The 27,127-nt window shown below is 55.3% G+C and overlaps 1 protein-coding gene across 1 annotated transcript; it reads right to left on the bottom strand.

Annotated features, from left to right (window-relative positions):
- Positions 1-15: 15 nt before the first annotated feature.
- Positions 16-27,127, bottom strand: TXNDC5 (thioredoxin domain containing 5). Its single transcript, XM_041770448.1, has 10 exons — positions 26,794-27,127; positions 22,928-23,077; positions 17,621-17,726; positions 13,677-13,773; positions 11,241-11,356; positions 8,963-9,049; positions 8,325-8,465; positions 4,651-4,733; positions 2,911-3,040; positions 16-1,660 (listed from the first exon to the last, which is right to left on the bottom strand). The coding sequence occupies exons 1-10, from the start codon at positions 27,066-27,068 to the stop codon at positions 1,538-1,540; spliced, it is 1,308 nt and encodes a 435-aa protein (XP_041626382.1). The 5' UTR covers positions 27,069-27,127; the 3' UTR covers positions 16-1,537.

Raw genomic sequence — 27,127 nt, 5'->3', positions numbered from 1 at the left:
AAGGAGAGACCAGACTTTTTTTTTTTTTAAAAAAAGAGTTTATTTAGAAAGTATCATAGTGTAAACAAATTGTACCACTTGGATTTTAATACAAGACTCATGATGCAAAGCTGAAGCCACTCATGAGGATTGTGCTTCTCTAGAAAGTTGGGGTTTTAAAAGGACATCTGTGAACCATACATAATTAATAAAGATTTCCTTTAAGGCAGAGGCTGGCCGAGATCCTGCTCTGTGGTCTCCTGCCCCAGACAGCAGACGTGGTTCTGTTTCTCAGAGTCCCACCACCAGTTACTGGGTGTCCACGGACCGCACCCACCCTGAGCATGGGAAGTGGGGCAGAGCGTGTGGGAAATGGAGGGTTGTTATGAGAAGGGAGTCGATGGCAAAGGACATACAGGTCCGTATCCTAAGGGAGCCTAGTCCGAAGGGAGCCTATTTTCCAGTGTGAAATGCTCAACCACCAGGACGGCGTGGCTTAGACTGGTCCCGCACTGGTGGCGACGTGGCCTGTGCGGCCCTGGCCCAGCACCCCCACCCCCCACCCCCACCTCAGTCTTTGGGTCTTGAGGCCAACTTAATCGCGCTCTCCCCACGGAGGAGAGCAGCCCAGTCAGCCTCTCAATGACTTAGAAGCAGAATCTGGAGCTGCTTCCAGCAGGGGCTCCGCAGAGCGGGGCTGGAGGGCCTTCCCGGTCCCCATACCCAGGTGGCAAATCCAACCAGAAATGTTCTGGGAGGTGACAGGACAGTCAGGACAAGCCTCGTGGAACTTCCTTGCCCACATTTTCTGTGGGAGATGTCAAGTCTTAACGTTCACATGGACTGTAGGCTTCACGAGGACCTAACTAAAGACATCTCTCATGAGATTTCCCATGACTGACAGAGGCATCCACACACACACGCACACGCGCACGCACGCACACGGTTATGGCACCAACATTCTCTTATTCAGGCACGTGTCAGAAATCCCACTGCTCTCATTACAATGGCTGAGCTCTGCGATGAAAGAAGCGTTGACAGAGGCAACAAAGCCAGGGGTGGGCGTGGAGGTATCTTCCAGAGGCCTGGGGTTTCTGTTTTTAGATCTGCTCCAAGCTAGTGACCAAGCGTGCGATCAAGCAGTTTTGCCCTTCAGATCAGAGGAACAGCACTACTGCCGCCTTTCCAGAGCTCGTGGGCAGTTCACCAGCGATGCTTTAGAGGATGCTTTCACCAGAATCACTCAGGAGCCAAAAATAGCTGGGCAATTTGATTTTCCTCAACTCTATTTTAGTCTCAAAGGAAACCATTTAGATTCATCAAGAAAAGGTTGAAGGGGACGACAGATCGGCCACTGAAAATATTTAGTTTGCGAAGGGACCATGAGTTACGCATTTACTTAGAGAAACTTAGTAAAGAATCTGTAGAGTGTGTTGGCTTAAAAAACACACACACAAAGAGGATACCACAAGTTTAGTACATTCAGCTCTCTGAAAAGCCACCAGCAGAGCCTCCACGGCACCCGCGCGGTTCCGCTCCGACGGCCCGGGCGCAGATTTTACAGCTCATCTCTGGCCTGTCGTAGGACAAACTGGTGCAGGGAGTCCAGGTCTCTGCTTCCATTGTGCTCGCTGACTTTCTGCCCTCCGCGGAAAAGCAACAATGTGGGGTAGCCTCGTACCTTAAAAAAAAAAAGATGAAAACCAGTGGTCCAGGTCACATACAGATTGTTTCTTAAATAAAACCAGAAAAGCTCCTATCGTCGTGACCAGGAGAGCTCATGGGTACATTCTTGAAAGGTATGTACCGTTTAAAAAGTATAAAAAAGCAAAGAGCAAAGCCTTGGGGGCTCTTCTCTTTCCCATCCAAAAATACACTCAAGACTAATGTCAAAGAGAGGACGTCACCCAAAAGGGGAGCGTCTGGAGCTTTCGTGCACAGGCCACCACCCGGAGCCCCGGTGCACAGGCCAGGTGGTCCTGGGGCTCTGCATTCCCAGCAAGCCCCTGGTGAATCCCCCCACTCTGGGGGCCCCCGCAGTGTGGCAGCAACATCCTTGAGGATACGTTTTCCAGCTGCAACGCACTTCTTTTCTAAGACTAAGGTACCAAAAAAATAAGATCTTCTTGTAAGAAGTTTTTTTTATTTAAGATTTTACTTACTTGGAGCCTACTCGAGAGCAGGGTAGGAGGAGACAATCCCAAGCAGACTCCCCACTAAGCGGGGCTCGACCTCACGACTCTAAAGTCATGACCTGAGCGGAAACCAAGAGTCTGCCGCTTACCTGACTGCGCCACCCGGGCGCCCCCACATCTACTCTGAATCTAGCGAGGGAGGGAACTCCAGGGCCTCCAAATGTTTTAACAAGATACCATAGAAGCAAAAACGTCAATTACAAATCTTCTGGGTGCGCAGATTGTGCTGATGGCTCAGAGAGTGGGCGACAGCCCAGTAAGAAGCCCGGGCGCGGTCTGGCTTGCTGGGACGGCCCTTGCAGGAGGAAGTGCGGCTGCTTCCCTTACTGAGAACATGGGCTTAGGTCTGCAAAGTAATCCACTCGAGGGTTTGAGACGAAGGCTACCCGTCCGCCGACTGCTCGGCCAGCCAGAGCGGCCGTGTAGGGAGCACCCCATTCTCAAGCCTGGAGTCCACTGCGCCATCTCCTATGCAGACAGCAAGACCCCAAATCCCCCCATGAGGACAGGTGGAGAGCTCATGGAAAAAGAGAGCCCTTCCTTTGACTCAGCATCTCTTTTGCTTTTCAAAATGAACACAAAGCGGGAACCTCACAAGGACACAAGCAACACCTCGTTGAGAAGCTGAGGGCAGCGTGGGTCACCCCGGTGACGACCACCTCAGACGACGGCTCCATGTGGTCACCCCCCTCCCCGCCAGGGCTCCCGCGGGGGCTTTCCACACACATGTACCCACCGAGTACTTGCTGCAGATGCTCCGTTCGGCAGTACAGTCCACCTCCGCGATCTTGACCTCTGCCAAACCAGGGAATTCCTTTCTAGAGAGTTCCTCCCACGTGGGAGCTAGATTCTTACAATGACCGCACCTGGGAAGAGAAGGACACAGCTTTGTGGGAGCCCTGGGTCAGGCTGGCTCCCCTGCAGCTTGCCGCCAAGCCGAGCCTTGTTTCTGCCGTGGGAGGCAGGCAGCCATTGCCTAGAAGTTCGTAAAACATCAGATTTGCCCAGAGGAGCACTAACGCTTCCTCCTCCCGTCCCAAACAAGGAATTCCAGTCAATCCGAAGCAGACTTTTGGCTAACCCGGTAGCAGCAAAGCTCATGTGGAAGCAAGTTTCGATTCTGAGACCCTTTCCAGGACGGTAAGCGGAGCGTACTGGCCCACGTGGGAGCTGGATGCGACATGAGCACAAGTGACACACAGGAAGCCAAACCAACTCGATGCATTTTTTTTTTAAAAAAAAAACACTTCATTTTAGGTTTGATTGCTATGGTCCCAAGTTCAAGACCACCTTAAGGCTTCCCTCGCGCTTCATCTGCTTGGTGCGAGCACTGAAGCCAATGCCAAGTTTGCACCAGCCTGCCCTCCTACCCGTCACGGCGCCCCTTCACTGAAAAGGGAGCTCCTGTCCTCAGATTTGACCTGTATAGCCTAAACACTTAAAAAAAAAAAAAAAAAAAAAGAAAACAATAGATTTAAAGGTATCATTTACTAGTGATTCTATTGTTTAAATGATTATTTTAGAGAGTGACCAGGGGGAGGGGCAGAGGGAGGCGGAGAAGCCTCAAGCAGACTCCACGCTGAGCATGGAACTCAATGTGGGGCCCGATCTCCCTGCCCTGAGCCAAAATCAAGAGCTGGATGCTCAACTGACGGCGCCGCCCAGACGCCCCTTGTGTTTTTATTCATTAGGGACAAACCCTGCACAACTCCCGCAAGTCACAGGCTCACCGACTTCTTATCTCTGCCACTGTGGTTTCTCACAAACACCCAGAATGGAACAAACTGCAGAGAAGTGACACGTTGGTGGGCTTACTCGCTCGTGTTTAGAAAGAGAATCTCACAGTCTCTCCTCGAGACTCTGCTTTTCTAAGGGGATTGTTTTGAAGACAAAGCATTCTTCCCCTTTTACAGCTGAGGAAACTGAGGCTCAGAGGATAGGGAGGGCACGCGGAGTCTTGGCCCCTGCCAGCTGCCCCGCTTCAGGTGGCCCTGGGCACCAACCAGGTGTCCTCCCTCTCTGCCTGGGTCCCGAGGACCATGTGGCAGGAAGGTTCGGCTCACTACTGGATTGCTCTACGACGTCCGAGAGGCCACGGAGTGAAGCTACGTCATGACACTCGTGGTTTGATGGACTTAACCAAAAAACAATCAATTTGGAAAAGGACAGATACCACAAAACCTAAGCTGTCACGTGGCCATCCTAATTCTCCGTTTTCATGTTTTCCCCCCGAACAGACTGAACTTTAAAATAAACTGACCTCATCCTCCATAGATAACTGCTGTGGACACCACCAAACCGGCCTCGACCAAGCTGAACGGAGGCGCCAACAGCCACCTCTTACTTCCTACAACAGAGCCTGTGTGTAAAGGTGGCCCCCGCCAACGCCGAGCAGAGCGCGCTGGCTGACAAGCGGGAGGCGATGATGGGACTCCAGCATCGGGACAGAGAAGTTTCTAGGTAAACAGCCACTTACCATGGAGCATAAAACTTGATGAAGGTTAATCCTTCTGCAATGGTGTCCTCGAAGTTCTTCTCCGTGAGCGCCAACACCGTGCCCTGCGTGTTGGGGGGGGGGGGGGGGGGAGAAGAGCCGCGGTTCAAATGCATCCCTTAGGCAGAGCAGGGCCGTGCTTCGGGGTAGCAGAAACACACATCGAGAATCTTTTTAAGATGCTGCCATGCGCGCTCCAGGGTCGCACAAAAATACGCAACTTGCATTTCACAAGCTACACCAGAAGGGCCAGGGGTTCGTCACAGCTTCCCCAGGTCCTGAACCCCGGAGGAGGCAGGACGTGGTCCTCGGCCAGCCCGAGTGGGTTCGGGTGCCGCTGCCGCTCTCCGGGGCTCTGGGGTGCGGCCCGGTTGGCTCTGCGTGGCCTGGGCTCCGGGCTACACCTCCCAGGCTCGGAGCCCCCAGCCCCCGCAGCAGGGGTCCAACACCCCGACTCCCTGGCCCGCCTGACGTGCGCACACGCCGTCCTCGCCGGCCCTCCGGCCCCCCAGCACACGGAGCTGTGAAAGTTCTCTGCGCACTGACCTTACCACGGACCTCCTTGGTAAACCACAGGCAACGGTGCGTGTTTTACGTTTCACAGGCTGCGTTCTGGTTTTAAATTCAAAGTAAATGTGCCAACCGCTCATCGTTCTGGCTGGGCAATGTCGGGGGAAGGTGCCACACGGCAGCCTGCTCTAAAGCCACGTGGCCTTGACAGGGCTTTACGGAATTACGTCCGTGGGCTTTTCCAAAAATGGATCTGCGCTTCTCTCACGAGAGCAAGAACGTGACGATTTATCGTGTGATAAGCACAGGGCTGCTCCCCTTGAGTCTGGCGTCGAGTAACGCGTGTCAGTGATTCGAGGGCACAGCCCAGCTTTCTCTGTGTCCAGAAATACGACACCGCGCTCCCGGAGAGGCCTACCTAAGGCTGGCAAAGTGTATTATAAATGGAAGCTGTTCGGTGTATTATGATATTCAATTTGGGGTGACCTTCGTAACCACCGTGACACACACGCTCCCCTAACATACGTGGTTGCGGCTACTACAAAATCCGTTGTTTGCTTCTCAGACCAAAACATCAACTTGGAACCAACACCCAGGTCGTCCCCAACCTAAGAATCCAAGTCAGGGATGGGCTGTGGGGCGAGGAGGCCCATCCCTGTCCCCATTCTAGCAGGACGGGGCGGGGGGGGGGAGGACTCGGTGTTTTCCAATTCCACACGACGGCGGCCCAGGGAGCAGTGGTCCCGGTGAGCCAGGATCTGTTACGTAAACGCTGAGGGTTCGAGAGTTGCTGGGGGGGAGTGGAAGGGGGGTGGTGTCTGCACACTCACTGCCCCAGCCCCATGCAACCAGGCCACACAGCCCCTTCTTCGCCCACCCTGTCCTGGTGTCCCAGCTAAGAACTCGGCGTGCCACGCACGACAGTCGTACGAGCCTGAACATTCTGTTCTGGAAATAGGTTGACAGGCTTTATGGCTCTCAGGTAGGCAGGCAATCAAGCACGGGTTTCCTAGGACAGGATTTTGAGTCTCTGGATAATGTCCTTTGTGCCCAAGGCTTCGGCCTTGGCCTCCACCTATGGCTGCAGATGCAGAAGCCTACAGGTGTCCACTAGACCCCTCGGCCTGGTCCCCACCACAGCCCTGGAAATCAGCAACTTGATACCTGAACTCCCCCCGCCCCTGCTTCTCTCACACGTGGTGTGCACCGTGGCTCGCCAGGTTCACCAGAGCGCCAGGCATCCCCCCAGACACGCCACCTTCCCGACTGCGCTCAGCAGAGCGGGGCTCCTTCCACCTCCTGCCTTCTCCCCTCTGCCCCCACCACGGCCTTAGTTCGGGGGCTGCTTCATCCTGCGGCCCCAGTGCGCTGGTTTTCCGTCTCTTTCTGCCAAGCATCTAAAATGCAAATCTACTCATACCTTCCCCTGGCTCCCAATACGTACAGGGCGAAGCTCACAGTCCTGGGCCAGCCGACACAGGCCTCTGTGATCCCTTCCCCGACTGCCGGCCGCCCCAGCCCCACGCGTGCCCGGCCACGGCACACCCACGGGCTCCCGCTCCCGCTCTCTCCTCCATCGGACAAGCCTTGTCTCTGCAGCCGCCACAGCGCTCCGGCAAATACCAGTGCACCTTTCAGTTGGTGACACTCCCTGCCCGCCTGCCCCCAGCTCCCACGACAGCCCTGACCGGCCTGGCACGGCCTGGCACGCACGCGTGGGTCACGGCCCCAGGGCCTCTCTTTGTATGTGCGGCCTCCGTCTGCCCCACCAGGGGGGAAGGCGCTCTTATTTGCTCTTGTTTCCTGGTGGCCTGGGACAGTGCCTGAAATGTGCTCAAAAAATGCACAAGTGAATCTAGAACCTTCCACTCTCTGAATAAAGGCAGCACGGCCGTGAGTCAGAGACGGCCGGCCTCAGCAAACGGAGTGCGCTAGGGCCAGCGGCCGGCCTCTCAGGCTTTGCTGCTGCAGATCTTTCAGGGCCTTTCCACGGGGTAAAATTACTGCAGCAGGTCCTGAAGACGAACAGAGGTGGGGCCCTAACTGGCGGCAGCCGATTTTCCTAGCAAATGCCCTCAAATGTAGCGCTTACCTGCCATCAGGGAAATACAAATCAAAACCACAATGAGATACCACCTCACACCAGTGAGAATGGGGAAAATTAACAAGGCAGGAAACCACAAATGTTGGAGAGGATGCGGAGAAAAGGGAACCCTCCTACACTGTTGGTGGGAATGTGAACTGGTGCAGCCACTCTGGAAAACTGTGTGGAGGTTCCTCAAAGAGTTAAAAATAGACCTGCCCTACGACCCAGCAATTGCACTGTTGGGGATTTACCCCAAAGATACAGATGCAATGAAACGCCGGGACACCTGCACCCCGATGTTTCTATCAGCAATGGCCACAATAGCCAAACTGTGGAAGGAGCCTCGGTGTCCATCGAAAGATGATGGATAAAGAAGCTGTGGTCTATGTATACAATGGAATATTACTCAGCAATTAGAAACGACAAATACCCACCATTTGCTTCAACGTGGATGGAACTGGAGGGTATTATGCTGAGTGAAATAAGTCAATCGGAGAAGGACAAACAGTGTATGTTCTCATTCATTTGGGGAATATGAATAATAGTGAAAGGGAATATAAAGGAAGGGAAAAGAAATGTTGGGAAATATCAGGAAGGGAGACAGAACATAAAGACTCCTAACTCTGGGAAATGAACTAGGGGTGGTGGAAGGAGAGGAGGGTGGGGGGTGGGGGTGAATGTGTGACTGGCACTGAGGGGGACACTTGATGGGATGAGCACTGGGTGTTATTCTGTATGTTGGTAAATTGAACACCAATAAAAATTAATTAAAAAGAAAAAAAAAAAATGTAGCGCTTACCGAATCAAAGGGAGGAGACTTTCACAGCCTTTGCCACCAAATGCTCCCAGCGACTTCAGAGAAGCTGGTAGGTTTACCCCTTGCCAGCACGTGCGAAGAGCACCGTTCACGTGGAGACGTCAGCAGCGGGCACCCACCTGGAGACTGTGACCTGCCTCCCGCTGCCCCGTTGCCCGTGGTGCTGGAGCAGAGGAGCTGCCGTGGGCCCTCCCGACCACAGCGAGCACCCGGCTGCACCCAGCGGCACCCAGCAGCACCCACCTGCGCCACAGGATCAGCAGCTGCCACTGGGGCCTCCGACGGCTGGATGGTCTCCGGGGCCTCGCGCTCGGCGCTCCGCAGCTGTGACTCCACGTACTCTCTCAGGGACTCCAAATCCCGCTTCCCCTTGTACTGGTCGATCTGTCCGAGGAAAGGGCCACCCAAAAAGGCCGTCGGGTTAGCTCACCTGGGCGCTCCGCTCAGAGTTCACCCCAGCCGGCCAGCTTCACGAGGCCGTCATGGGAGCGCTGTGTGGAGCCACGCTCCTAAGCGGGGTGGTGGGGACCAGGCCGATCGGGCCCGCTCCGCTCTTTGAGAAGCTGACCGTCGGCCAGGGGCGAGCACCTTCCCGGGAGCCCACCTTGACCCCGCTTGGGGACCGTGACCCGCCCGCAGCTACAGCAGGGCAGCTCATCTGGCGCTACCTTGAGCCGACCGAAACGTTTCCAAACGGGAGGACCACGGACAGGTTTTGTCCACCACCCAAACCTTATCAGGTAAGGGAGCGACACCGGTTCCACCATCACCTAAGCCTTCAAGCCCATGCCCAGACGAGCCACGCTGGCAGGTGCCACGGCCCTGAAGCCACCGAGCAGCAGCCCGCTGCGGGGAGGGCAGCCCCGGCCCCGTGGACGTACCTTCTGTCCGTCTCGGAACCACAGGAGAGCAGGGTAGCCACGGACCTGGTTCCCCGAACAGAGTTCATAGTGCTGCGTACAGTCAACCTGAACACAAAGTAAGACCACAGTCACCGTGCGTTTCTTCAAGAATCTTCCTGCCACACCGATTTCTGGGTCCGTGGCACCCCTGCCAGCAAGGTGCAGTTTGGGGACAGACTTCCTAAGAGCCACCCCAGGGTCCACCTGAGCTGAGGGAGCAGGGTGGGGAGATTTAGAGAAACGACTCACTCAGCTCACCTACGCGTGCTAGTGCTGGGTTAACATTTTACCTGGAGCTGGTGAGCAGAGCGAAAAGGGGAGCCTAGCCTGACGTCTGGGGACGGGAGGCCTGGCTGTGGGTGACAGAGGCCCAGGCCGATGCTAGCCTGCAGATTTACCCTCACGCTCCAACCTAGGGAACTGTGGAATCAAGGAGGAGCAGGCAGTGAATTTTAAATAGGAGTATTTAGGGGCCCTTGGGTGCTCAGTGGGTTCAGCGTCTGCCTCTGGCTCAGGTCACGATCTCAGGTCCTGGGATGGAGCCCCGCGTCAGGCTGCTCGGAGGGGAGCCCGCTTCTGCCTCCGCCCGTTTGCACGTGCTCACATGCGTGCATGCACTCTCTGTCTCTCTCTCTCTCAAATAAATAAAATCTTAAAATGTATATAAATAGCAGTACTTGGTATAAAGATAACTGAAAAGACATCAAATTAAGGTTATATTATGTTCTTAGTTCTATAAACTCAATTCACCAACTATCACAGCTCTTTAAATTTATTTCATTTAAATCTTTTCTAGATTCTGTTCAACGTTTCCATGAAACATTTTATCTTAAGTCACTTCTTTCTGATTGTCTACTGGCGTTAAAATCAGCTAGTGGGACACTAAGTTGTTCTTCACTGTGTCAAAAAAGTAGGATGAAAATATCACTTTCACACACAAGACTGAAGTCAGCTGTTAGATTATCAAGGGGAAGCCCAGGAGGCCCAGCCTGAAGTCGGGGGGGGGGGGGGGGCGGGGGGCATGACGCTGGTCCAGGCTAACCCGGCCACCCAGCCGCCTGCGGGTCCAGAGATGAAGAGCCCCAGCCTGGAGGGACAGACTGTGCCGCTCATGCCTGACTCTACCAGAAACCTCTACTGACACAAACTGGAAGTTCTGTCCCATAAAAACTCATAAATTTAAGGATGCAAGGAATTGGGAAGATAGAAGACAAGAAAATTCTGACCACTTCCATGAAATGTTCACTAAACACAAAAGCATAACATGTATAACTAGAATATGTAATCGAAAGTATTTCAATCCACTGAACTCACAACAACTCTTACAGTTCACCAGGCACGTGCCTCATGCCACGCGTCCCACGAAGCATCTGACTTTCACCCGCACCACCCGCCACATGGCAGGTCTCCTCGCGCTTTTGCCCAGTGGGGAGACCGAGGTGTGGAGGGGTGGCCGAGGGCTGGCCGAGGGCTGGCCGAGGGCTGGCCGAGGGCCGGCCGGCCAGGTCTACCCGGCTCCTAAGCTCACACTTCGGACCATCTCCCTGTACTGGGCGGAGCATCTCATTAACTGCAGTTCCTGGACACGCAGCATTACTTCTGTAAACAAATCAGCCCGCTGGCAAAGCAAAAAATGGGATTTTCATAAAAGGAAACCCGTGCCTGGATGTCTGGTGGGTGCTAAAGGCTGGGTGAGACCGAAAGTGTTGGACGGTCCAGGAGCTGCTCTGGATATTTCCAGAAAATCCACTTACACAGAAGTTGTTAGACACCATTTCTGGCTTCTCTCCGCAAAGTGGGGGAAGCTGGAAAGACTCCCAGGCAGCAGGGAGAGCGGGGCTCACCGGAGGGGGCCCCTGTGCAGGCCTCTGTGAGCACGGAGCTCAGGCTCCTCTCGGTGACAGCTCTTGGGTGAGGTCAAATGTGGATGGCCTCCAAGTCCGGCCAGCGAGCACTCACGAAGGCTGTGCCCCGTATCTTTGCAGGAAGGGCTCTGGGGCTGCCAATTCAGAATTGGCCTTTGCTTCAAAATAAACAAAGGAGCCAAAGCCATAATTTATCTGTAGGCTGTGGAAAAGCCAGCACATTTGAAACCAGCCTGCCATCTGTGAAGGCGAAATGAATTATCAAGTGGCACACTAAATGGAATTAATAAATCACGTTTGCGACTTTGCACACAGAATGAATAATGGGCTACTCTGCTAATTAATCCAGCCAAAGGCGGTCTATTTCCAGGGTAATAAGGGCTTTCACTTACCTTGCCAATCTTGACAGTTTCAGAATGTTCAAGGCCCAGAGCCAGCTGCTCCCAGGCTGGAGCCAGAGCTTTGCAGTGACCACACCACGGAGCGAAGAACTTGATAAAGTGGTCGCCTTCGGTGGGGAGCCAGGGCAGAGAAGGGAGAAGGAGGGTTACTCACGTCACACCTTACACTAGAGACTGGAGGGAGGCATCGTGGTCCTCCTGCTACGCTAACGTCAGTGTGAACCCTTTTGCTGGTCACAAGGGACTCTGCCGACAAAGTCTTTGAGTCCACGAGGAGCCTCAAAACAAATTCTAGTTTGTTATCTTTGGGGGACAACAGGGAACCAACTCCTCATTTGAAGAACTGGCAATAAAGGGGAAGAATCGGGCAATTCCCCTGCCTGTCTTACACGAGCTGTACCGCCGGATGACCGTGTGACGAAGGAAGGCAAGTTTCTCTCCGTCAAACAATGAAAAAAAGGACATTTTCATTAGAATATATCAGCATCTGGCAACCCTAATAAATTAACGGACTTAGGGAAACACGTCGAACTGCACCACAGGGACAGGACTGGTGAAGTCCGGGCTGGAGAATTCCGCAGGTCTCATGACCTCTGTGCTCAGCAACCAGAGCGCAAGGAAGAAAATGAGATGTTGGGGGAGCACGTAGACTGAGACTCGAGAGAGATGTATGTGAAAGAAAGAATGAACTAAACATTAGTTTTAGCAACGCATATTTGGGCGGACGCCTGGGTGGCTCAGCGGCTGAGCCCTGCTTTCAGTTCAGGGAGTGATCCCGGGGTCCTGGGATCGAGTCTCGCATCGGGCTCCCCACAGGGAGCCTGCTTCTCCCTCTGCCTGTGTCTCTGCCTCTCTCTGTGTGTCTCTCATGAATAAAGTCTTTAAAAGAAAAAAAAAAAAGGAATGCATATTTGGGCGGAGAATGATACAGTAAGGTGTGGTTTCCATAAAAGTCAGGACGCCACCTCCGTGAGGGCAGGAGGGCTGGGACGTGGCCAGAGTTAGGAGAGGCTGGCGGTCTTATTTCTTGAACTGGACAGTGGTTACAGAGTGGCTACTCTAGAACAATTCACTAAGCTCCACATTTGCTTTTTGTGTCTTATTTGACAATAAAAATAAACGGATTTAAAACCTGAGTTAATACCCCCTTCGCCAGGAGGGAAAAAAAAAAAAACACACAACCCAAACCCACACAACCTCATTATTTAGATACTGAAGATTTTTTCTAGGCTGTTCTACGTTGACCAGACTAAAAGATGTTTGGCTGAGACGAGACCCAAATCAGGCCGTGACCAGAGAGAGAACAAACCCCCAGTACCAACGTGTGCAGGACTCGGCCGCGCCACCTGCCCACGCCGTGTTATCACCACAGCCGCGACACGTTCCAGGGAAATGGTGAAAAACTTCATGCAACAAATCGGCACCTGATCTGCAAGGCTGCAGCTGCGCCTCCCCAGACAGGGACGGTGCTGGCCTTGTCCGTGAGGCGGGGACGAGACGTCCGGGAAGGAGCCCACTGGAGGGTCATTGGCCCGTGCTCGGGGAGGGACCCAGCGGAGCTCGTGGGCACTAACCTAAGCCCCCGTCAGGGAAAACACTCCGAGGCCGCACCGTCCCCGCCCGGACAAACAGCCACCTTTCACCCCAGGGAGAACAGCTCAAGGTGTCGCAGGAAGTCCTCTTGGGCCTCAGGTGGGGTGGGGTTGCGACTCGGCGGCCGTGGAGAGACAAGGCCGGGCAGGATTTTCAGCCCTTTTCCCCACCTTTCCAACCCAGTCTTCTGGGAGGACTTCTCTCCACGGCTGCCTCTGAGCACGGAGATGGACGAGGGGGCCGCATGTGCTTTCGAGCCAGCTGTTCGGGAACGTGCGAATCGGGGACTTACGTGCCATTGACCTTAGAGACTGTACACAGGTCATTCTGTATTCGGGAGACCATTTTCAAAAAAAAAAAGGGATGTGATACAGAAAAGTATTTTAAGCATAAAGAACACCCATTCTGTTTTGCACACGACGGTCCCACTAAATTCTAGGGTAAATACATAAGACACTTCTATTTTCTGCCTCAGGTCAATAAGCACGATTCACATTAATATAAATAAACCCTTTCTCAGCCAAGGATGCACCGTCCAGCTGGTGTACAAATTAAGTGTGCCCGTTTGTGATTTGTGAGCTTAAGGCTCCGGCTAGCCTAAAACTGGCCTCTCTCCAAGGACAGGGACCAGAGGAATCACTGCCAAGAGGAAGAGCGCGAACAAGGATGTTAACGGGTCTGGAAGAGAGAAACCAGGCTCAGTGCCACAGACGTTCCCGTGAGCCCTCAAATGCCAAGAAGGAAACGCCCGGCCGATCAAGGAGTGGCGGATGCTCAGTGGTTCTGAGAGGTGCGTCTCCCGCCGCGGACAGCCACGCCATTCACCCGGCATACCTTGCGCCACGTGCAGCTCAAAGTTGCTCGCTGAGAGCTCGTACAGGCCCTGCTTGCGCTCAGGGGCTCTGGGTGGTTCTGCTGCCGGCTCTGGTGTCTAATGGGGAGAAACGAGACAACGGTCACTGGGTTTCCATGCAGAGACATAGTGAGACCTGCTGAGGAGGAGACTCGTGTCTGTCTAGAACCTTCCACAGGCCTCCTCCCTGACCTGGCTACATCAGACTCCGTGGGATGCTGCTGTGTGGAGGGAACCCGAGGCGGGAATCCACACTCCAGCAGAAAGCCCCTTGGCGGCATCCCCACTGGGACAGAGCGGGCAGACGCAGGGGCCAGGCCCACCCCAAGGGGCATGCCGCCCGCTCCCTGGCGCAGGGCCCCTGATCCCCGGGGAGCTCGAGGTGAACTCCCTGAGCGCTGGCCCCGAAGAGCGGCGAGGGGCCTTCTGGGGGACACGTCTGCCGGCGCCAGAGCAGGAGCCGTCCTGTCACCGCAGCACCACACAGCGGGGGCCTCAACCCAAGAGCCCGAGGCGACAGGGAGCCCCGCACGGGGGTGGGTGCCACTCAGGTCCTACCTGGCCGCGCCTGTTTCTCTGAAGGATAACACCCAGGTGAAGCCATGAGGAGCGCTGACAGCGCACAGCCGGAGGCTGCGGGAGGCCTGTGGTCCCACCTGCTCCCGGGCCACGCCGCAGCCCCCGATGGCAGCCTGCCCTACTCACCTGCGACTGGCCTGGCTTGGTTGGCCTTGCAATTTTGTCTGGTGACAGGTTTTTAAAAACCTCACTCTGGGGGATCCCCGGGTGGCGCAGCAGTTGAGCGCCTGCCTTCGACCCAGGGCGTGATCCCAGGGTCCCGGGATCGAGTCCCACGTCAGGCTCCCTGCTGGAGCCTGCTTCTCCCTCTGCCTGTGTCTCTGCACCTCTCTCTGTCTTATACGAATAAATAAATAAAATCTTTAAATAAATTAAGAAAAAAACCTCACTCAGAAGGAAAAGATGTCTTTTACAAAGATTATCACATTCCTTGAGCACTTCTGATGGAAAAATTGTAAATGACCTAAATATCCATTGACAAGAAGGAGCTGAGTTCTGGCAAACCCACATGACAGTATCAAATATGATACACACGGGGCACCTGGATGGCTCGGCGGTGGGCGTCTGCCTCCGGCTCGGGCTGGGGTCCCGGGATGGAGTCCCACGTTGGGCCCCCCACAGGGAGCCTGCTCCTCCCTCCCTCTGCCTGTGTCTCTGCCTCTCTCTGTGTGTCTCTCATGGATAAATACATAAGATCTTTAAAAAATATATGATCAGTATAAAGGTAACTGTATAAAAATATCACTTGTGAAAAAACCACATTTATATGGTTTTAACTATTTAAGAAAAAAATACAGAAGCAAATAGGGAAATTGAAAACAAAGTAGCAGGTTTTCCCTCCCTCCCTCCCTTCCTTCCTTCCTTCCTTCCTTCCTTCCTTCCTTCCAGTTTCTTTACTATTGCCACAACACTGGGTGGGGTCAATCTAAAGCTATCCTGTTTCAATACACAAAAAACGTATACATCAAGTTACTGAGGTATAAATACGGATGAAGAACTTTTTAAAACGTTTACACCTCCAATAAAAAGCAAGTTCCAAATTGAAAAGAATTTTCGGTTTGCAATATAAGGTGGGCGTATTTGAACTTTCCTACGATGAGGCACACGGTTACTGTTCCCAGCGATTGTGGAAGCGAGGGCATGGGGTGTGGGTGGACCCCAGCAGCCAAGCCCCTCACCGGAGGGGACACCCGTTTGGGCTCGGGACGTCTCCGCCGCCAGCGGGCAGAGGCCCGGCCTCGGTCCTTCCCCACCTGCGCTGGGGCTGCCACGGCCTGAGAGGGGAGCTCAGTGCACTAGACCAAGTCCCTCTGCCGTCCTCACGTGCCTCCGGGTTTCCTGAGCGAAGCCGTCACAGAAGACTGGCATTTTGGCGCCAAAGAACGATGAGAAAAGAGATCAACGTGTTTGTGAGACTATTGACTTTTTGAAAGCTGGTCTCCTCCAATCAGAAAACATTTTCACAGAGGAAACCAACTGAAGTTTAAATCTGTATGAAGGGGGATCCCTGGGTGGCGCAGCGGCTTGGCGCCTGCCTTTGGCCCAAGGCGCGGTCCTGGAGACCCGGGATCGAATCCCATGTCGGGCTCCCGGTGCATGGAGCCTGCTTCTCCCTCTGCCTGTGTCTCTGCCTCTCTCTCTCTCTCTCTGTGACTATCATAAATAAATAAAAATTTTTAAAAATCTTAAAAAAAAATAACAAAAAAATAAAAATAAATCTGTATGAAATTCCCACCTGCCCATGTAACTCTCTGGCCCTGACAAACATGCAGATGGATTCTGAGGGCTTGTGGCTTTCCCCGTTACCTAAAATTAGATGAAGTCTCTGCTCAACCCTCCTTCGAGGCCTTGCACCATGCAGTTAGCTGCAGCCTTGGTGAGCACGAGGGGACCCGGCACCGGAGTAGCAGGTGCGCTTCCGACAGGCTGTGACATCTACGCACAACGTGGTCACAGCCAGAGGACCACGCAGTCACCCTGGGCAGTGACCCCGACAGCAGCAGAGTCCCCAAAGCCTGCTGGTCCCTCATGTGGGCGCGGACCACCTTGGAGGCAGCAAGCGCCCACCTCCAACCCAAAAGCCGTCTCACTGAACCATTCTGTTGAAGTTAGACTTCAGGGGTTCTTATTTCGTCAGAATCCTACAGCACGGGACACTGGCCGTCTTTCCGGACCCTCACGACACAGCGCCATGAGCCGTCAAACCCAACCCAGCCTCCTGAGCATCTGCGTTAAAGCAGAACACGCCGCACACGAAGGGATGCTTACTGGATGCTTTATGATCGTACTGATTTGTGATACAAAACTAAGACCCCCAACATCAATTGGAGGGGAAGAACTGTAGAATTTTCTTAGTAACATTCTACACACAGCTGCATCTTTAGAAATTCTCTCAGAAATCCTAGAGTCTCCACACCGCCCTGATCTCACTACCCTGAGGCCAGGGAGGGCAGACACTGAGGGTATTAAAGGTTTTTATTAAATGACGTTATCGGCCACGCTGGCGAGCACCTCGGTCCTCAGAGTTCAGAGGAAAAGGAGGGGTTCACACGGCAAGAGAAGGCGGGAAGTTGGCCTGGACTGGATATTTGGGCTTAGGCCTGGCCCTGACCCCGAGTCAATCCGTGATGCTAAAGAATTAGTGTCACCTGTATACGTGTGAGCACGGCACAGAGGTTCATGTTAAAAAGTACTAAGTGCACCTCTGTGAGATGTGCCCTGGGGTGTCCACAGATGATGCTCTCCGAGGGCTGACTCCGTGGCCAGACAAGGGCACAGCACAAGGTCAGCAAGACGGGGAGAACCGGTAGAGTCGGGGACCATCGTCATCCTCCCCCTCGTTCACGCACTGCTGCTCATTACTCTTCTCTCTACTCGTGTGCGTGTTTGAGCATTTCCATAATAAAAAGCTCTGTCGGTAACAGTTCACCTTTTTCCACTACGCTACCCAGAGCAGTGAGAACAGAGACCAAAAGAAGGGGTTGCCGAGGGGCGGGAGGCGCTGGGGTGGGGAAGGTGAGGGGGGGCTGGTGTTCAGTGGAGACGGGGTTTCGGTTCTGCAAGGTGAAGAGAGGGCTGGGGATGGCTGCGCAACAGGGTCAGCGCGCCGGCCACCACCGGATTTGTGTGCTCAGAAACGGCTACGATGGTAAATTTCGTACCATGTGTATTCTACCACAATAAACAGAAACTGGGAAGGGAAAAAGAGTCCCTTTCTACCTACAAACGTCGATCCATTTCTAAGACTATAAAGGTGCTTCGAAACGGGACCTTACCGGCCTCTTTACTACCCCGAACTGTAGGAAGGGAGAGAGGACGGGAGGCGGGGAGGCCTCCTTGCACTCACCGCAGGCTCCTCGTTCAGCGTTTGCAGCATCCAGTTCTCCAGTGCCTGGAAATCCCGAGGCCCCTGGTACTTCACAGCTTCCTGGCCAGGCTTGAAAAACTTCAAGCTGAAAGGTCGAGAGAGGACAAGACAGAGCAGTTTTCAACAGGTGGGAGCGCTCCGAGTGGATGGCGCTGTCCCGTTGGGACCCCTGGGACCCCTCAGTTGGCCGCACGCAGCCAGGCACGGGTCTGCCACCCTCCGCTAGACCTCAGAAAGACAGGGAAATGATGTCCCGGGAGAAAACATATCCACCTAATCCCACACGTTTAAGAAGTCTCTTAACTTATTCAAGAAAAATAAGACCGAGGAGAACACATGAAGTCCAAGAAGCTGTGAACAAAACCCCAAACCACTGGGGTTTGGGCGACAGGACTTCCAGGCTTTTCCTTGCTAGGTATTCATCATCCTTCCCAGGCTTTAGTAGTTCTTACAGTCTTACAGTTTTTAAAGAAAATAATTTATTGCCTCTGCTTCTCTGTCTCTCATGAATAAATAAAATCTTAAAAAAAAAGGTGGGGGGATCCCTGGGTGGCTCAGCGGTTGAGGGTTGAGCGCCTGCCTTCGGCCCAGGGCGTGATCCCAGGATCCGGGGATCGAGTCCCACGTTGGGCTCCCTGCATGGAGCCTGCTCCTCCCTCTCCCTATGTCTCTGCCTCTCTCTCTCTCATGAATAAATAAAATCTTTATTTTTTTCTTTTTTTAAATTTTTATTTATTTATGATAGACAGAGAGAGAGAGGGGGGCAGAGACATAGGCAGAGGGAGAAGCAGGCTCCATGCACCGGGAGCCCGACATGGGATTCGATCCTGGGTCTCCAGGATCGCGCCCTGGGCCAAAGGCAGGCGCTAAACCGCTGCACCACCCAGGGATCCCCTCATGAATAAATAAAATCTTTAAACAAAAAACTTAAAACTGTAGTAGACATAGTACTGTTTGGCAATAAACGTGTTTCCGGGCTACCCTGTCAGCTCTTCGACTCTTACAAAGCACGAATGCCCAGGTTCTGGGAGAATTTACATTTCCAGCATGAGAACAGCCTTGACATTGCTTGATACGGTCTATCACTTCCCCCATGGAGCAGGAATTTTCTTTTTCCATGTAAATTAGCCTCCGAAGGGGGCTGCAGATAAGAGTGCACAGCCCTTCCTCTGGTGGCCGAGCAGGAGGCCCCGCCGGGGGCGGGAAGCACACTTCCAGACCCTGTGCCATTCGAGGTGACGGAAAAACAGGCTCCAGGTAGCGCTTCACAGGAGGCGTCGAGGATGCAGCAGGAATATACGGCAACCACAGGAGGAGGGAAACAGAGGCCAGCAGTTTTGGGCGCCTCTTCCTCCAAATCACCCTGCGCTGTGCGGCACGCGCGTGGGCACTGGCGGCAGAGGCCGGGCGGCGGGGGCGCAGCGTCAGAACTCAAGGTACCCGGGCTTCGGCGCCGCAGGGCTGAAGAGCTAACTCCCCAAGGCCTCAGAATGAAGGTTCGAGACCAGCACGTTAGCTGGAAGAGGCGGTCGGATCCCCGCGGGCCACGGGCCTTCCCCACCCTGAGATCGTGCAGCTTCGGCGACGTCGCCACGGGCCTCCGGGGAGAGCTCGGGCCCTGCCTCCTCGGGAGCTCGGACCTTTACGGCCCTCCCGGCCGGACTCCCGGCAGCCTGGCTACGACCCCGCTACTTCACCAACTTATACGTGGTGAGCAGCTCGAGGATGATCTCACGGTTACGAAGGCCGGCACCCACCCCTGGGACCTCCGGAAGCTCTGGAAACCTGCCGTGCCCGCGAGAGCTAGAAGATGCTTAGTGGAGTCCCCCACCCATGCCCCCCTCCGCCCCCGCCCCGTCTCTCTTCCAGGGGGGCCTCCCTCACCAGAGCTCTTCAGAGTGGAAAAGGCCTGGAACCACCAGCACAATCGGGCCCATTCCCTCCAATTCTTTGCTAACATTAAAATGCAGTAAAACCTCACCTGTGATTTTTTTTTTTTTTTCTGATTTGGTGTGTGCTAAGCAACACACAAATAATTTTTTGAAATCTCTTCTCGTTGGATTAGAAATCTCTGTAGCCTGCCCACGCCAGAGGCTCTTCCTTAGGTTCAGAGAGCCGAGGGATAGAATTAGGGCTTCCTTTACAGACTGTCCGGGGCATCTGGCCCCAGTTCTCGCTGTAGATGGGCTGAGGGAGGCGATGGGGAGATGGCCACAGGGTACGAGCCCAAAGGACAGCCCCAAACGTTTCCCGCTATTTCTAAATTGCCACATGGGTGTTTGCTCTTCCTGGTGATCTGTCTTTCTTTCAAGGAGACGGCAGGGGAGAAAAAGCTCCATTAGTGGGTCACTCTGGAAATCTAGGATCGCAGTCCTAGCGCTACAGAAGAGGTGGTGTTACTGGCTGACTTGGGTCGCCCAAAGCCGACCTGTTGAAGTCCTAGCCGCCTGTCCCTCAGAATGTAGCCTTATTTGGAAATAGGATCCTTACAGATATAAGTAAATGACAATGAGGCTATGAGGGTGGGCCCTAATCCAGCATGTCTGGGGTCCTTATAAAAAGGAGGACATTGGGTCACCTGGGTGGCTCAGCAGTTGAGCGTCTGCCTTTGGCTCAGAGCGTGATCCCAGGAACCTGGCCGGATCGAGTCCCACATTGGGCTCCCTGCATGGAGCCTGCTTCTCCCTCTCCCTATGTCTCTGCTTCTCTCTGTGTCTCTCATGGATGAATAAATAAAATCTTTTTAAAAAAGGGCGGGGGGGGATTTGGACACAGAGAGAGCCATGTACAGAGGAAGAAGGCCGTGAGGACGGAGGTTTGGGTGCAGCCACCACCAGACGCTAGGCAGAGGCAAGAAAGGATTCCCCTCTGGGTTTCAGAGCGCTGTTGGCCTCCCCAACCGTGAGACGATAAATTTCTGTTCTCTTCAGTCACCTGGTTTGCAGTGCTTGTGTCGGCAGCCCTAGCAAACCTCCCCCAGATGATGCGGATTCCTTACCGGCTCAACAGCATGACCTCAAAACACTTTTCTAAGCACCCTGAGAAATCCTAGGAGAATGGGAACCCCAACTCTCTCCCCGTGCAACCCTTTATTTCAGTGGGAGGGCCCATGGCTAGAAGGACCCCACACCGTGTGCTCAGGCATTTGCATCCATCATCTGCTGCATCTCCCTGAGATGGGCACCGTGTCGGGGGGAAGCAAATCTCACAAAGGTCAATACGTGAATGCCTGGCGGGACCAGGGTTAACGCGGTGCACCCTGCCTCCTGCATTCCCCGAAAGAAATCTGTCCTCCAGCACCGGCTCAGGGCTGTGAGGGTCGCAGAGGAATTTCCTTCCCAAACAATGTTCACTGTCGTGCGAGCTCACTTCAGTTCTTTTTAAGGACACAAAACCAGTGCATGGTGTTCTCGGGGAGACCGTATCTCCTAAATCAGGACACGTGATTCAACGGGGCTCTTTAAAATCTGAGAATAATGGGGCACCGGGGCGGCCCAGTTGGCTGAGCATCCCACTCTTGATTTTGGCTCAGTTCACCATCTCAGAGTCAGGAGATCGAGCCCCACATCAGGCTCTGTGCTCAGCTTGGAGTCTGCTTGTCCCTCTCCCTCTGCTCCTCCCCCCGCTCCACCTCTCACAAATAAATAAATGAAATATTTAAAACTCTGTGGATAACATCTGTGGAGCAAGTGGTGTCGCAGCCAGATAGCTCAGATGACCAGGTCGAGGTGGAACCCTCTGTCGCCCCCTCACACTTGCTCTGCTCAGCCTCACGAGGCCTGCCTCCCTCCCAAGTGGTGTGGCTGGTGACACACATGACCACATGGCCACACTCGGCCCACTCCTTAAGAGTGGACACCATAGCCTACCATCTCCGTTGCCTCTGCACCTTGAAAGTAACGGGCTCTCAACAGGTAAGCATCAATCTCCTCACCTGGACCCACCACTCAGACGGCTTCCTGGCAACGCTGTCTATGCGGAGTTTCCTTTAAAGGCAATGCTATGAAGCATAGGACAATGATGCCTCTAGGTAGGTGCACGTGGTAGAAAATTTTCTCCACTGATCTGATCTGAATGATGGCACTTAGATCAGCAGTGGTCACCAAAGACCAAGAATTCTAGGATCCTTTGTGAAAAATGCCCGATTTCCAAATGTTAGGGGAAACCTTAGACATTTACTGTGTGTGTTCAGATCAGTGTCTGCAAACATGTTATTTCATCTAACAGTGTTACTGGAGGGGGTGGTATCAACATCCTTCTTCAGACTCCGAGGTTAAATGGCGTGACCTGGGCTGCGTGATAAATAAAGGGTAGGACCAGGATTCTGACTTGGCTTTTAGGTTCCAGCCCAGAGCTCCCTCCCCTCTTCTGCGCTAGACTTTTCCATGCTGGCTCTCGGGTCTGAAGACAGGCCCAGGTTTTACAAGAACTTCCTTCTTTCATCAACACGAACCAATATCTGGGGAGTGCAGTGGCCAGCACCCCGCCATACATATGGAAACAGCACCTTCACTCTACCACCTGCATGTGGTCTGAGGGGGGCTGCTGCCTAAGACACCCTGCCCCTTTGGCCACAAGGACTGCAAAGAACATTCCATTGAAGCTGGGCAATCGGTGGTGAGCCCAAGCCCACCGTGACTGCGAGGGATGCAGGGCTGGAAGGGTTAGTCACTTACGGGACTAAACGGGGCCCTAAACCCTTGGAGGAGCTGAGCCTCAGAGCTTCTTCCACCGCCTTCCATTTCATCCCCTTTTGCTTATTGGGCCAGTATCAATTTCTGTCTCTTAAGACCCCACCCCCCACCCCCCAAAATTTATTTTAACAGTCAAGGCCGTAAGGAACGCCCCTTGTTAGAGCAGCTAGATTCCTTTGTCCCCTTTCCTTCCAACAGAAGCAGCCCTGCGCGCCTCGCTTGGGAACTTACTCCAGGAAGGATGCTCGACAACAACAGAAGTGACCAAAGACTCAAAGTAAAACTGATGACAAAGCTTGCTCGTGGGGTCAAAGTACTTGTGAGCATCACGGCTGACGGGACGCCGCGGAGGCCACCGTTTCTGCTTCTTACACTTACACACACACACACACACACACACACACACTCTTAGAAACAAGAAAACCCCACACGGATTCATGAAAGGCGTTTTCCAAACAAAGCCCAAGAAGGCGTTTCTTCTTGCGTGAGGGACAGCCCTCCGGGCTTAGCTTCAGCGCCCCCCCCCTCGGACCACAGAGTGGGCTACCAGAAGCCTAGCACGGGGCGCGCAGGGGACCAGGCCCCGACTTACGTGGGGTATCCTCGCACGCCCTGCTCGGAGCACACGTCTGAGTCGGCCGTGCAGTCCACCTTGGCCACGTAGACCTTGGCGTCCTCCATGCTGTTGTACTTGTCTCCCAGCTCGTTCCAGGTAGGCTGCAGCCGCTGGCAGTGTCCACACCTGGAAGCAGGTGAGGGGACGCTGAGTCCCGGGCCGGAGGGCGCCGGACCCACCTCTGTGGGTGTCACTGCAGCACGCTGCCCTGCCACCACCCCCGGGGAGCCCCTACGGGGTTCCCAGCCCCAAAGGGACACCCAGCAAGGCACTGGGCCTGCCACCCACCATGCTCGGGGCCTGCGGACCTCCCCTGCTGCTCGCCTGCCCTTGCCATCTGTCCCGGAGCCAAATGCTACTACCCGCGCTTTCTGGAAGGGCCCCGCTTTGGCCTGCCCCCCAGGAAGCGGTACCGGCTCCCTGGGACACCGCCTCTCTAGGCCCACCTGGGCAGACAGGAATTTGCCCTTCAGGTTTAGTTTGGGTGTCACTTCCTCCAAGAAGTCAGCTCTGACTTCCCAGGCTGCTTGGTGCCCTTCTCTTGTTCTGGAAAGCTCCCTGGCTCCCCGCTCTCCTGCAGCAACCTTGCACTGCTCGCCTTAATTGCTCCTTTTTAGCTGAGACTCTCCTAAATAAGTATCTGCAAATGCAGATAGAACTGACCATCCTTACTTATCAGCTGCCTGCAATGCCGTATCTAAAGTCTGCATGAGCTGGGACTGGAAACTTGGGTCTCGAGCCTCAAGGACAGTCACACAGAATTACAGCCTGGGGCGGGGGGGAGGGGGTCATTCACCTAGTGTGTATTCACGATGTCTACAGAGGAACAAAGTTGCCCTATTACCTTTCAAAGTGATCTTTATAATGTGTGCTTATATGAACGCCCCAACATTGAAAATGGTCCATCTGTCCTCAAAGTAACTTCTCAAGAAAATCAGTGTTAAATTGCGTCTCTTTTTTTTTTTCTTTGCCTCTTCTTTTCTGACAGTTGACCTCCATAACAAGCACGGAAAGGTAGCCCTGGACAAGTCGGCTTCAAGCTAATGTGGCTTCCCTGTGCAAGCACTTTCCTGGCCAGCAAAGAGAACCCCTGCTTTACAAGAAGCTCAAATACAGTATGATTCCTTCTTTCCTGGACAGTAATTGTGAGGGAAAACCAGTGTTACACGTAAGTTATACTGTTATGTATTAAGTTACATAATTTATATGGTGCAAGTGCCATGAAGACAAGCACTGTTCTTTTTACAGCTGTACTCCCAGCACTCAGCACATGCTTGGCAGGTACTAAGCCCGGCGATTTCTTAGTGATGGATCGATCCGTGGGTGCCATGTGGTCGGCACCTCTGGTTGGGCCCCTTGTGGCTCTACATGAACCTGTGAGACAGTAGCTACATTCAGAAGGCAGTCTGTGGCCATGTAATGGAGCAAAGCCACTGTGGCCATGTAACGGAGCAAAGCCACCTGGTGCCCCCCCAGGAGGTGGCCCCAGCCTTGACCTCATTGTCCACCAGATTCAAGGTGACCCACAACTGGCCATACAGAAGCTGTGGCCTGATGTTAATGCAAAATCTACAGCAGAGGGACGTCCTTACATCCACCAGGTTCAGAGCAAAAATATGCAGAGCAATATTTTTGTTACATGCCACCCCTGCCCCCAGATCACATGTGGGCTTCTAACATTCCAGAGACGGAAACTGGAAAGAGATGGGGGAAATGGGTAGCCCACAGCATGTTCTACGTGAGCTCCAGTGTGTTCTTAAAGTCAGGCTTTTAAATGCCATTGGAGAAACCACGCGTCTCTATTTAAGTACACTGTAGTAGACTCTTAAGAAGAAGAAAAAAACCTTCAAAAGTTAATTTTTCTGGGAGCGTCCATCTAGAAAAGGAATTTCCTTAATAGCAAATGCCCAGATTTGCCAGTCTTGTGCCTCACTCTGTCTAGGACTAGCTGTAGGTATTACTGAGACTCCAAAATTAAAACTCCATCGGCACCCTACGGACTTTATATGTCTATGGGTCAGTTTTTTAAAACAATAAAGAAAAACAACCCATGGGCTTATCCCACTGAAAAAGGCTCCCATTAAGTAGCGTATTTAACTGGAGTAGTTACTCTGAAAATACTCCTCCGCAGAAGAACTATGAATAATGAGCGATTATCTGTTGCTACAAAGTATCTTCTAGGCCTCGGGCAGCTCTAAAACCTCACCCCCGACCGGTTCTTGGGCAGTTGAAACACAGTGAATAAGTGACAGCTCTGACCCAGACCTGCCTCCCCCCCCACCCCCCACCCCCGAAGCTGATTTATCTGCAAAGAACTGAAATGCACGAACAGCCTGATTATGGAAAGAAAAAGAAAAAAAAAAGTTTCCTCCAACTTCCGCCCGCACATTTTCGGAACAAGCCGGTTTTTCTTGGGCATCTTCTCCCGGTTCCTGCCTACATCCCTTCCCCACGTCTCCGCGAGCCTCTCTCCCGCTCCGGGGAAACATGCCAGATGCTGCCGTGAGCCTGCGAGCCGCCTGGGCCTGGAGCCGGCTCCCGAGCGTCGGGAGGCCCCGGAGGCCGGGTCCCGGGGAAGGGTCGCCGCGACCGGCCCAGCGGAGAGCCCGGGCGGGAGGACCAGGCCCCACGAGAGCAGCGGGGGGGAGGTGCGGGGGGGGGGGCGGTGCGGGGAGGGGGCTGCAGGGGGCGGGAGCAGAGGACCGGGCCCCTAGGGAGCAGCGGGGGGAGGTGGGGGGGGCTGCAGGGGGCGGGAGCAGAGGACCGGGCCCCAAGGGAGCAGCGGGGTGGAGGTGGGGGGGGGGCTGCAGGGGGGTGGGAGCAGAGGACCGGGCCCCAAGGGAGCAGCGGGGTGGAGGTGGGGGGGGGGCTGCAGGGGGCGGGAGCAGAGGACCGGGCCCCAAGGGAGAGCGGGGTGGAGGTGGGGGGGGGGATGCAGGGGGGCGGGAGCAGAGGACCGGGCCCCAAGGGAGCAGCGGGGTGGAGGTGGGGGGGGGCTGCAGGGGGGCGGGAGCAGAGGACCGGGCCCCAAGGGAGCAGCGGGGTGGAGGTGGGGGGGGGCTGCAGGGGGGCGGGAGCAGAGGACCGGGCCCCAAGGGAGAGCGGGGTGGAGGTGGGGGGGGGGATGCAGGGGGGCGGGAGCAGAGGACCGGGCCCCAAGGGAGCAGCGGGGTGGAGGTGGGGGGGGGCTGCAGGGGGGCGGGAGCAGAGGACCGGGCCCCAAGGGAGCAGCGGGGTGGAGGTGGGGGGGGGCTGCAGGGGGGCGGGAGCAGAGGACCGGGCCCCTAGGGAGCAGCGGGGTGGAGGTGGGGGGGGGCTGCAGGGGGGCGGGAGCAGAGGACCGGGCCCCTAGGGAGCAGCGGGGTGGAGGTGGGGGGGGGCTGCAGGGGGGGGCCGGGAGCCCCGGGCACAGCTCCCCGTCCACTGTGAGCTGCGAGGGGGTCCCCGGCCCCCCCGCCCGAGCTGCCCCTTCCCACCCCCGCCCCGGGCACCAGGTGCGCCGTCACATCTCTGCGAGTTTCCGTGTTTTCCAAGTAACCCCCGGTGCAGGGACGGGCCTGCGGGGGGCGCACCCAGACCCCGCGCACGTGGCCCCGGGCCCCCGCCCCCGCAGGCCGCCGCCGCCGCGCAGGAAGTTCGGGGTGGGGGGGGCGGGGGGGGGTGGGAGGTGGGGGCGGGGCCTCGGGGCGGGCGGGCGGCCTCCTCCCGGGGTGGCCCGGGGCCCGCCCTCCAGCCTCGCCCGCCGCCCTGCGCCACGTCAGCCGCGAGCGCCCCCCGCCCCCCGCCCCTGCGCCCCCGCGCCCGCCCCCGCCCCGCGGGCCCCGAGCAGCGCGGCCGCTTACCAGGGCGCGAAGAACATGACGAAGTGCGCGGCGCTGCGGATCCCGTGCGTGAACATGTCGGCCGTGTACAGGTGCCTGGCGTGCGGGTCCCGGCCGCCCGCGCCCGCGCCCCCGCCCCCGCCCGCGTCCGCGTCCCCGCGGGGCCCGTCCTCCCCGCCCGCCGCCGCCGCGCCCTGGGCCCAGGCGCCCCCGGGCCCGCGCCCGCCGCCATCGCCCAGCAGCAGCAGCAGCGGCAGGAGCAGCGGCGGGAGGACGCGTCCGGGGCGCGCGGGCATCACGGCGGGGCTGGCGCGCTCTCGCCGCCGCGGCCGGTCCCCTCCGCGCCGCCGCCGCC

Source organism: Vulpes lagopus, chromosome 10 (genome assembly GCF_018345385.1).
Source record: "Vulpes lagopus strain Blue_001 chromosome 10, ASM1834538v1, whole genome shotgun sequence".
Classification (NCBI taxonomy): domain Eukaryota; kingdom Metazoa; phylum Chordata; class Mammalia; order Carnivora; family Canidae; genus Vulpes; species Vulpes lagopus.
This window is presented reverse-complemented; position numbering and strand designations above follow the sequence as displayed.

Coding starts and splice junctions, on each gene's coding strand:
- TXNDC5 (XM_041770448.1), bottom strand. CDS start 27,068: ATGCCCGCGCGCCCCGGACGCGTCCTCCCGCCGCTGCTCCTGCCGCTG. Junction 23,078..26,793: donor GTCATGTTCTTCGCGCCCTG/GTAAGCGGCCGC, acceptor ACCTGCTTCCAG/GTGTGGACACTGCCAGCGGC. Junction 1,661..2,910: donor GCATCTGCAGCAAGTACTCG/GTGGGTACATGT, acceptor TTTTTTTTTAAG/GTACGAGGCTACCCCACATT.